The sequence below is a fragment of the Thermobia domestica genome, chromosome 6 (assembly GCF_964235325.1).
Source record: "Thermobia domestica chromosome 6, izTheDome1.hap1.1, whole genome shotgun sequence".
In the NCBI taxonomy this organism is placed as follows: domain Eukaryota; kingdom Metazoa; phylum Arthropoda; class Insecta; order Zygentoma; family Lepismatidae; genus Thermobia; species Thermobia domestica.
Genome location: NC_137459.1, coordinates 238,788,076 through 238,800,336, shown reverse-complemented (window position 1 = coordinate 238,800,336; position 12,261 = coordinate 238,788,076). Strand labels below are relative to the sequence as shown.

General features: G+C 34.7%; 1 protein-coding gene across 1 annotated transcript; it reads right to left on the bottom strand.

Moving 5' to 3' along the window:
- Nucleotides 1–2,840: 2,840 nt before the first annotated feature.
- On the bottom strand, nucleotides 2,841–10,663 carry LOC145688435 (uncharacterized). The gene is made up of 2 exons (XM_081762664.1): nucleotides 10,607–10,663; nucleotides 2,841–5,781 (listed from the first exon to the last, which is right to left on the bottom strand). Exon 2 carries the CDS (start codon nucleotides 5,768–5,770, stop codon nucleotides 4,760–4,762), a length of 1,011 nt encoding a protein of 336 aa, XP_081618790.1. The 5' UTR covers nucleotides 5,771–5,781; nucleotides 10,607–10,663; the 3' UTR covers nucleotides 2,841–4,759.
- Between the last annotated feature and the right edge of the window lie 1,598 nt (nucleotides 10,664–12,261).

The window sequence follows — 12,261 nt, the reverse complement described above, 5'->3', positions numbered from 1 at the left end:
GGGCGGAAACGGGAAAACCTCGAGAAAACCAACGCACACAGTGTTTGTCCTCCACCAAGCTCACTTGGCGGGGGCTGGGATCGAACCCGGGACTCCAACCACCACTGAGCCACCGCTAAGTGAACGCTCTACCACTGAGCAACCGCGGCCCCATAAGTTTGTTGAAGTTCTCAACAGTGAGGATAAGGAAGTTAGCATTGTATCATTCTTAAACAGGTTAAAAGTTAACCACAGGTCTTTTGTTGTCAGTTCGCTTCGTTCAATATGGTTGCCAGTTCCGAGTGTTGATGCCGAGAGATATGATTGTATTCCAAGTCTGATATGATTGTTACTGACATGAGAACGAACTCAAATTAGGAATTTGTAATGTATTGTTCATGTTATCCTTTAACTAAGAATGGTGTTACCCTTTTACTAAGAGGAAGTGTTTAAATTTTTGCTTTTAATTTCTATATTTCAGTGAATACATTAGTTATAATGTGCAGCTAATCAAGGTATATCGTCGTTTTTGTCCACCACTCCTACAGAACCTTGAAGAGTTGAAGAACCGGATCCGTACTGCCATAACATCAGTGACGCAGGACATGCTTGCCCGAGTATAAAAGGAATTTGAGTATCGATGTGATATTGTTCGTGTCGCTGATGGAGGACATATTGAACATCTGTAATTTGAACTTTGAACTGTAATTTGAACTTGAGAGGTTCGTATACATGTGTGTAAAATTTCATAATATATGCATTCGAAATACGTATATACTTTTTGAAACAGGGTGTACTTCTGGTGTTTCATATATGCGTTTGTATATGCACCAGGGTCGCCTATGAGGGTTTCATGATACAGGTGCGCCATTGTCTTTTTTCAGGGGGAGATGTGAATAATGGAGGTTATGCAGATGATTGTACAGTTGCAAGAAAAGAATGGGGTATTAGGCATTACGTCAGATCAATCAGTGTCAGGGGAAATATTACTGCGTATGAAGAAAGTTTTAAATCTGCATTTTAAGACTTTTCAGCATGCTTGATACGAGTAACACTCCTGAACTCCGTTTTATTGTCGGGGGAGGGGGTTAGTACGTACATGTGAGTGGAGCCCTAGAAAGTATCTTCCCGGTTGGTCCTTGGGTTGCACCCGGCGGGAGCTCATGTGGTTCGGATTCCACGTTAATCAGTAGGTCCACGTCTCATATAGCCTCGCTGCTGAAAGGGACGCTAAACTAAAATCAATTCAATTCAAAAATTCCTTGGGTTGCAGTACGGTCCTGCTATAATGTATATTCTGCATACATAGTGCCCATTGTGAAGTTTACTAATACTTCCTTAAATCAATGTTAAACAAAAACTGTTAAATATTCGATTTATTTATAAATCAAAGTTTCTGGATATAATTTCTTTAATTTAGTTTCAGCGCTTGACGCTTGCTAAAGTGTCGGTATATACATATATTCACTTATAGGATGATATCAGTACTTTCTCTTAGTACGATTGATTCCGTAGTATACGTTCTTCATAATTGAAAAATTGAAGATTTTCTACGGTTATACTATAGTGCTGCTTTTTAATGTTAGTAAACACTGCATTAGCATCACTAACGATTATTCGTGTTTTTGTGCTCAAAGAAACTACTCTTTGCAATCTCGGAGCCATGGTTTTTTCATAAACATTCAACAGATGGTAGTGTTCCTGGATTAAGAAACAGTAAGTAAATGCTTTCATGCGTTACATTTTCTTCTTCTTTTCATTATCTCTGAAAATGTGTGTTAAAAAAATGTGACATAAGTTTGGGTGATAAAGTCAAAGAAAAATGCCATTCCAACCATCGTAATAACCTCTTGCAAATCAGCCGAGAGCTGTAAATTGTTTTGAAATTAATCCAGCACATTATTCTTTTGGGAGTCTGTTCAGCCGTACGAAACAAATACTGGAAAACAAAGTATGTGGTTGAAATGGGCACATATATAAAATAACTTTAAAAATTAAAGAAATTTGCATATAAATGAAAAGTTCAAAAGTGGAATATAAAAATCAGGATATCAATTTAAATATTTCACTTAATTCTTTTGTTTCTTCGGTTTAACTGCTTTAAACATGTCAACAAAATCATAAACAGAGTGTATTGTTGTTTAAGTCAAACCACAGCAACACTTTCACTAGTTACTCTATCAAATACTTAACTAAGTTTAATGATTCCGTTACATACAATACACAATGTTTATAATTAATTGTTATATTCAGCCATGTTCAAACACATTGGGAACTTGCATTTATGTTAAAATGTCTCTACTTACACCCGAAGATAAAGCTTCAAAGAGTTCCAAGTAATACATGTTTTTGATTGCTGCAATCAGGCAAACGGTGAGTGGTTATATATATGAGACACCATTTTCAAAGATCGATGAATTGCTTTCTGCTTTGATGTTGTAGTACAGTTAATGGCGGCTATTCCATAAACGGTGCTCTAAAAGATAATCTTCAGTTCGTTCCGTTAGTCCAATGGCTATCGTTTACGCCATTGGTGCACATGATCTTGGGTTCGATTCCCGGTAAAAGAGCATTAGAAATATGCTGCAGTCAAGTGCAATCATTATATTTACCCCGTGGGAAAAATCTCTTTGCTGTCGAATCAATCTATTCTATCAAAATCTTATTTATTTTATTTTATGTTATTTTATTTTTTTACGAAAGCTATCAAACAATATTTCCTGGCTCGCAAGGGAGAGAGACAAATACTCTCTAACTATCTAACTGCCGACTGACTTTAAACCCAATTAGTAGTGTTGTATGATTGACGTTTGCGTCTCGCGCAGGTTCTTCTTTCTTTTCAAATAAAATAGGATCTCTTTTTGGTAGGCGTGATAAGTTTATTGAAGTTAATAAGAAAAATAAAAATTACAAGTTCCACAACAAACAACTACAAAATCTCACTAGTTGTTCTTTCAGCAAAATTATTAAAAGTTCCACTTTAGATAAAGATTTGAAACACTAGATACGACGAAATACAAAAAATATATGAATTCGAAGATGTATATATATATTGTTCCACGATTCTAGTTACATGTAAAGATATATATATATAAAGTACTAAGATACTATTTACTATTTAAATGCTCGTCCCTAAGATACAGACCGCAAAGAATATACTAATAACGCGTATGTGTCTTCCTGGAATGTGCCAAGCCTTGTATAGCAACTAGTATATAAAACTATCGTAAGCACAAAGATCGAATCATCACATGAGTTTAGGTCGACACGTGGACGCACGTGGAGACCTATCATACAGACTTTGAAACTGGACTTAGTAATCCATGCTCCCACTGCGTGATGTACACGCGCGTACATTATCATACTTCCTTGAAAAAGAAACCATTACAAAAGAGAGTATTTTGAAAGTACATACACTATCATCACATATGTGTGACCCTTCAGTGACCTTACATCCTGTTCTGGGCTGGCACATTATCAATAGCTTAAAGAATAAAGATTCGTCTTTTATACAATATTAACATTGACTTCAAACATAATATAACAACTATAAAATACACTAACTTATAATCGAACCCCGAACCTTTATATACACTATGTACAGTGACATTCCAGGTAAGTACTGCTAAGAGGGGAGGTGCATCGAAGGTGATAAACAAAATAAGAAAAAGAAAAAGAAAAAAATAACAGTAAATATATGTTCATACAACACCTCCCTCCTTTTTTGAATTTTCATATCAAATTGCGAATTTGGTTGCGAATTTGGATACTGAAAATTCACAGTCTGATATGAAACATTAAAAAGATTTTTTTTTTTTTACCTTTCCTTACGTAGATTAGGACTTTTTTTTAGGGGGAACAGCTACCTGTAACTCATCTGTAACCTCAGTAAGCTGCTCAGCAATTCTTGACATGACTACAGGCTCAGTGGTATCTTGTTTTTGATTTATTTTGGTAATAATAAAAGGTTTAATGCATATTTGTTTACAACAACTATCATCATCAAAATACCTTTTGAAAAAGCGAAAACATTTACATCGGTAACAACAACAAAATTGTAATGTTAGAGCTATCAGAACTGTACCAAAATATGAAAACCAAGAGAGATGAGTTACCTTTTCAGAATGAAGTAGTTTCCATTGTTCATCATCTATTTTCTTTTCTACTTCCTGAATTTTATGGCTTGCTACCTTTAAGTCACTAACCGAATTAATTACATGCTGAATAGGTAGGTTAATTTGCATATCTTCCAGGTATATATGAGAATTTAATATTTCACAACAATTATCAGTAAGATTTAATTTCGGAGTAAAGTCTTTACCTGTAACATTGGTTTCATACCATGTTTGTGTTTGGAGGATCGCCTTCAAACCATAAGCTTTACAATTATTATCTAGATGAATAATACCTGAATTTGTTAGAATTAAATCATAAGGTTCAAATCCATTACATAATATTGTCATTTTCTCTTCCTGTGGAGCAGCAAAAATCCACTCATTGTTATTTAAGGTTACGAATATACAATGATCAATTTGTATCACATGTTTATTACAATCCATGGGAACATAATGAACATATTGTAATAATTTCATTTCACACTCTTGATTTATATGACTAGACAAGATAGGAAACGTTTGTTTACACAAAAACCAATCTTGTTTAAGAATCTTACATTTATTGAACTCAATTTCAGTCATTTTTGCGTAATATTGTTTAATTGAATCAACCAAAAGGTAAGGTTTTTCAGGTTGAATAAAAACAAATTTATTTGTTGTATTCTTTATTTTAGCGGGAACTTATATACTAGATAACGAATGGAATCTGTCAAAGGGAGACGAATTACATAGGCTAATATTCCATTATTGATAAACACATCTAAATTAATTATTTTCAATAACAAGTAACTATTCCTAGTACTTGTCCCAATTGGTAAAGATAACGCACTATGGAGGTCACTTTGACTAGCCTTCCAATGTTGGATTATTTGATAAGGAGTGATTATGTGAGGCTGTAATACACCTTTCTGTGCATTTAAAATTGCTTGCAAAACAATTTCATACTGATCCTTTAAATCTCTTAAATACCTTTCAACTTTTGCGATATGTTCATTTATTGTATACTTTAAATTTAAATCCAAAAATGCTTCATTTAAATGTCTCTCTCTTTTTGATATTTCTTTACTTATATGCTCTAAACCTTGACTCAAAATATTTTCGTTAGTCTCTACTGTGTGAAGAGTGTTATTAATACCTTGTAGGGTAGATTTAACAATAGTCATCTGCTCTTTACTCAATTTCAAGAAATCTAATTGTTCTTTTTCTAATTTATTGATTTTTTGAGTGTAATAATTGGCATCTTCATCGTCCAAGGTGCCAAATAGAAATTTAGCAAGGTGACCAATACCATCTATTAACCCTCGTTTTCTTCTACTTTCTTGCGAAGAAATTTTTGTTACTTCTTTTATTATTTCCTTAACCTCTTTGATATCAGATACCTTAGTCAAAACTTGATTTACGAACACTGTAGCACAACTTGTTTTATTTGATTTCACCACTGAGTGTCTACACAGGTTTTGTGTCCTATCTACGTAAGTTTCCAAATTACGAAAGCTTATATCTAGCTTAGTTAAGTTAACGTAAGAGACCAATTGCCAGTAAGTATTATATAACTGAACCTCTCCTAAAGAGTCATAATAAATACCTGCCGTATTTTCAAATTTCTTTATGCGTGCTCCAAGCTCTAGACTACTACATATAAGAGAAACCAGTAGAATAGCTTTAAGTCCTATCATTTTGAACAATCCTGTAAATATAGAAACGTTATTTTACTTTCCTTACTTTTTTTTTTTTTTTTACAAGATAACATGAAGAATTTGAGTCACTTAATAATACATCTTTAATCTATTGGCATGCACAATCATCTCTTGTTTGCCAACCTTTAAGGTACAGTTTACACCTTTTGTTCAAATTATATCGTACGGTCCGCGCCACAGACTGTCAAGTTTCTTTGATCTGCCGCGGCGGACTGACTCATCATATAATAACACTTTATCTCCTTTCTGAAAAATGCATTCGTTTTCGTTTCTATCATAATATTCTTTACTTTTCTCCTTTTTGTCAATGAGGTTTGCTCTAGCTAATCCGTGCATCTCCTGCAATTTGTGTTTCAACTGTTTTACATAATCATCGTAATTGTATACAACTTCAGAGGGTTTTCTTTGTAATACACCTGGTACATTTACAGGTTTCCCGAATAACAATTCGAAGGGAGTGTATTGAGTGGAACTATGAGGAGTGGTATTATAACAGAAAGTAGCATATGATGCTAATTCATCCCAATTATTCTGATTTTCTGCCACATAACATCGCAAGAAAAATTTTAAAGACTGATGGAATTTTTCTATACCACCATTCGATGCCGGATGGTATGGGGTTGTATGTAGTTTTTCTATTTGTAACAATTTACAAATACGCGTGAAGACATCGCTTAAGAAATTACTTCCGCAATCAGACAATATACTGTGTGGAATGCCAAATTTTAGCACTACATTCTCGACAAAGGCTTTGCTGATTGTATCAGCATCTTGAGAAGGGATGGGAATTGCAATAACAAATTTGGAAAGGTTATCTTGTACAGTCAATAAATATTTGTTTCTGTGTTCTAAAGTTTCTGGGAGAGGCCCGACTAAATCTAAAGAGACCTTTTCAAAAACTGTACTGGGCGTGTCAGTTATTACCATCTTCATTTTTACCTTTTGTTGTGTGTTTCTATTCTTTTGACATATTTCACACCCTTTTACGTAATCTTCAACATCTTCCTTCAGTTTTGGCCATTCTTTAATGTCAATATTATTTAAAGAAAGGTACTTCCTAATCTTTTCATAACATCTATTCATTCCTATATGTCCACCTAGAATTTGAGTATGAAACTCTTCTAAAATTTTGTTTTTCGTTTCTAAGTCTAAAGCTTCAGCTTTTTCTTTCTGTTGTGAATCACAATTTGATACCCTATCTTCTTCTTCAATAACATCTAAAGAATACATTCGTGACAAGGCGTCAGAATTTGTATTTAAGCTTCCTTTCTTATACACAATTTCGTATTGATATTCCTCTAAAAGTATTCTCCATTTTAAAAGTCTAGATGTCGGATTTTGTACTCTAAAAACCCACGTTAGTGGCTTGCAATCTGTGACAAAAGTTACTTTTGTTCCGTAAATGTACGGTCTAAAAACTTTGCTAGCCCACACTAGAGCCGCCAGTTCCCGTTCAGTCGCTGAATACGATCTCTCTGCTTTATTGAAAACTCTACTAGCATACGCAATTGGAAGATCTTTGTTTATTTCACCCTGTGAGAGAATAGCTCCGCAGGCAAATGCCGAAGCATCCGATGTGATTATAAAAGGCTTTTTAAAATCAGGATACTGCAAAATTGGAGGAGTTGTCAATTTCTCTTTAAGAGAATCAAATGCAACTTGTTGTTTGACTCCCCAAGAAAACTGGACGTTTTCTTTTAATAAGGACGTTAAGGGTAAAGCAATTTTACTGTAGTTTTTTAGAAATTTCCTATAATATCCAGTAAGTCCTAGAAATCCCTTAATTTGTTTCTTAGTCTGAGGAACAGGAAAGTTCTGAACTTTCTCCACTAATCTTGGATCTGGTTTTACTCCGTTAGGTGTAATGACATGTCCTAAGTATGTTAATTCTGGCTTCAAAAATTCAGTCTTATCTACACTTAACTGCAGGTTGCTTTTGCGAAATCTTTGCAAAATCTCACGTAATCTACTATTATGCTCTTCTAAAGAACTAGAGAAGACCACTAAATCATCCAGGTAGATGAAACAACTCGTACCTGTCAGCCCTGCTAACACTGTATTCATCAATCTTTGAAAAGTGGCCGGTGCTGTCGCCAGACCGAAAGCAAGTCGCTTGAATTGATAATGATTTTCAGGTGTACTGAACGCAGTTATAGGTCTATCCTTTTCCCTAATATAGCATTGATGGTACCCACTATGGAGATCTAAACTGGAAAAGTAACGCGCATTGGCTAAATTACTCAAAATATCGTCTATGTTAGGTAACGGAAAGGACGAATGGACACATAAATCATTGATAGATCGATAATCGACTATTAGTCTATATTTCTGTTTTCCTGATGCATCGAGTTTCTTTGGAATAAGGAAAATAGAACTGTTCCAAGGAGAAGTAGAAACTTCTATAATGTCTTGTTTTAACAACTCTTCTATTTGTCTATTTAATTCTTCCTTATGACATTCTGGCACTCGGTAATTCTTTTTGTTAACAATTTTGCCTACATGTTTAGGATCAATAACAATTTCATGTTCAAGAACATTTGTAGCAGTTAGTTTGTCTCCTGGTAAAAAGAAAACATCATTGAATTCGTCACAAAGTTCAAGTATACTTTCTTTTTCTTTGGGTGGTAAATGACCTAGCCTTAATAGCTTATGAAGTAATTTTAAACGTTCAGTTAAACTTTCTGAATTTGACTTTTGTGGGACCCTGTCTTTTTCACATTGAATATTTAAAACATGGTTTTCTTCTAATTTCTCTAAGTCTATCGGATCTAAAGTTATATTCTCTACTGAAGAATTCACATTTAACACACTAGCTATACATTTATTTTCTTTCGCTACTGTCAAACAAGAAGAAAGAAAAACACCCGGTTTAATCTCTCGTTTTTCTACAATTCCAATTCCTGTGCTGTTTGTGGGAACAAAAACTAACTTCTCGCATCGAGCTGGAATACTATATGTCAACGGTAGTATAAGCTTATCGCTGCCCTTGAGGTCAAGTTTCTGGCAAGCATGTGTTGACAAGGGAGGAGGAGGGGGAGGATGGAATTCTAACAAACAATTTTTTTGTTTCAAAAAATCACGGCCAAGAATGTGTCTGCCTTCTGATAAGCATCCTTCCGAAATAACATGAAATTTATGTGAGAATTCTACTCCTTTTATCACTAACGTTAGATAAATAGTACCTAGTGACCTAGTTTTAACATTGTTTAGTCCTTTCAATGTCACAGTTTGTATTGTATCTATATTCTTTCTAAAACTGCATGGAAGTGCATGGATTTGCCAAAGACTTAAGTCACTGCCTGTATCTAAGAGAAAAGTTGCATCAGCATGCAATTCTTTAATGAATGCCGTAATAGTACCTTCTTCTTGATTTGTTACTATGCAACCCTTCGTGTTATCTGAGATGCAAACAGGTTGCTCATTTACATCCATTTGCGGTTTCCCTGACCATTACAACTTGAGCACATCTGACTACTGCAGGCTTTTACTTTATTAAAATGCAGAGAACTTTGTTCTTTATCACAAATTCTCTCATTTCCACTAGTATTTACTCCACTAGTATTTCCACTAGTATTTACCTTACTAGCAACATGCAAACAATTGCTATAACCTTCCGTGCCTCGCGCGGCGCTCTCGGAAAAAATACAATTAACCCCTCCTGTGCCTCTCGCGGCGATCTCAGGAGAATTACCATTAACACATCCTGTGCCTCTCGCGGCGATCTCAGGACAAATTTCACAAACATGTACCGTTTTCATAAACTGATTAGAAGAATTTCCTCTTTCCTTTCTTTTCTGTAATTTGCATTGAGCTTTGGTATGACCAGGCTTATGGCATAGGTAACATACTAACTCTTTCTTTTGAGCTTTCTTACTATTTACATTTGGAAAGGGGAGAGAAGTGTGGGAAGTGATCTGTGTTTCTTCTTCTAGAGCGAGTTCGATAATATATCCTAAGGATGTATCATCATCGCTTTTAGATCTTACAATCATTTGAATTCTGTCATTTGTTAGCCCCTGAATAAAACTTGCTTTAGCTAAAATTTCAACAAGTGCTATAGCTCCTGGCAATTTAGATGCATCTATGACACGAGCAACGGCTTCGCGTAATTGACTCTGAAGAGTGTCTACTTTACTTGCCCATGAAGCAATTGAATCAGATTTGGTTTGTCTAGCACTAAAAAGCTGGCATGCATAAAAATCAATAGTTCGTCTAATGGAATAATTTTCTATTAATATTTGTTTAACAGCTTCCCACGTAGTAGTGGTTTTTCTAACTAATAATTTAGATCTAGCATCCCCAGTTATTTTGGCTTTAACAAATTTCAAAAGGGTACTATGCTTAGCTGGGTCAACCAATTCAAAAGCAGCATCTACATTAGACAGAAATTCTTCTAATGCTTCTCTTTTTCCCGAAAATGGTACTGAAATTAACTTTAGTGCTTCTGACACACTACAATACTCTACTTCTGTATCAGAAGAATCAGCACTACCACTGGTAGCCATTGGCAATTAGTACTTACGTTAAACTATACAATTTAAATTTACAAAAATTTTGTTAGCGACAATACCTTTCTTACACCTTCTGTTTTGCCAAGTATTCCCAAGATTAAACGAATGAAATATTTTAATCCTTCCCTAGAGGAACGGTGAATACTAAAACCTTCTATCCTAGACTGTTCTTGTCTTGATTTTACGTTATTCACTTCACAAGTAAACAACAACCGCGGTGACCAAAGAACAAATCTTTTCTATCTCCAGGCGTAACACTTTTAAATTTTGGAAGTTCAAACAAGCAATGAAAATTGTAACCAACCTTGAATTTCCTGTGATGGGGGGTGCTGCTGGCGTCGATCCTGGTACTTTCCTGATGTTGGTTTTAAAGATGAGGCCTCTGGATTTCCACAAGATCTCGGCTTGGAATGTTGCTCAATTGGGACCAGCCACACTTGAGAATGGTACTGCTTTCTGGATCTCTGGAACTGGATGCAATAAAACTGGAACACTGGAACGGTGTGTACGCCGAGGTATCCGCTACACCTTGAACAGGCAAGCTTCTTGCACTCACAGTAAAAAAGGTATTCTCGACGAAGTGCGGTCTGTATCTGGACGTAACGATATTTTAAAACGTATCAGCTTCGTGTCGAAGAACGAACTCTGACTACAATGATGAATGTTCAACTTAGTAACTGTGGAACGTGCACTGGAATCGAACTTCGAGTACTTCGGTTGAGATCCTGCCTAGCTGCCACCACTTTATTTTCCTGTTGTATGATTGACGTTTGCGTCTCGCGCAGGTTCTTCTTTCTTTTCAAATAAAATAGGATCTCTTTTTGGTAGGCGTGATAAGTTTATTGAAGTTAATAAGAAAAATAAAAATTACAAGTTCCACAACAAACAACTACAAAATCTCACTAGTTGTTCTTTCAGCAAAATTATTAAAAGTTCCACTTTAGATAAAGATTTGAAACACTAGATACGACGAAATACAAAAAATATATGAATTCGAAGATGTATATATATATTGTTCCACGATTCTAGTTACATGTAAAGATATATATATATAAAGTACTAAGATACTATTTACTATTTAAATGCTCGTCCCTAAGATACAGACCGCAAAGAATATACTAATAACGCGTATGTGTCTTCCTGGAATGTGCCAAGCCTTGTATAGCAACTAGTATATAAAACTATCGTAAGCACAAAGATCGAATCATCACATGAGTTTAGGTCGACACGTGGACGCACGTGGAGACCTATCATACAGACTTTGAAACTGGACTTAGTAATCCATGCTCCCACTGCGTGATGTACACGCGCGTACATTATCATACTTCCTTGAAAAAGAAACCATTACAAAAGAGAGTATTTTGAAAGTACATACACTATCATCACATATGTGTGACCCTTCAGTGACCTTACATCCTGTTCTGGGCTGGCACATTATCAATAGCTTAAAGAATAAAGATTCGTCTTTTATACAATATTAACATTGACTTCAAACATAATATAACAACTATAAAATACACTAACTTATAATCGAACCCCGAACCTTTATATACACTATGTACAGTGACATTCCAGGTAAGTACTGCTAAGAGGGGAGGTGCATCGAAGGTGATAAACAAAATAAGAAAAAGAAAAAGAAAAAAATAACAGTAAATATATGTTCATACAACAGTAGACATGAATAGAAAGTCTCAGAAAATATAATAATAATAATAATAATAATAATAATAATAATAATAATAATAATAATAATAATAATAATAATAATAATAATAATAATAATAATAATAATCGAATATTTTATTCATGAAAGTTACTGCGAAACATATTTGCATTTTTTAATCGAAGGAAGAGTATATCCCCCTTTATTCTATACTGATTTCAACTTTGTCAGTGGAGATTATTAGGATGCCTGAATGGAAATACACACTACATTACTTCAAAGTCAGTCACTATATA

What these genes read in the sequence shown, in the direction of transcription:
- LOC145688435 (XM_081762664.1), bottom strand. Translation starts at nt 5,770, where the DNA reads ATGATAGGACTTAAAGCTATTCTACTGGTTTCTCTTATATGTAGTAGT.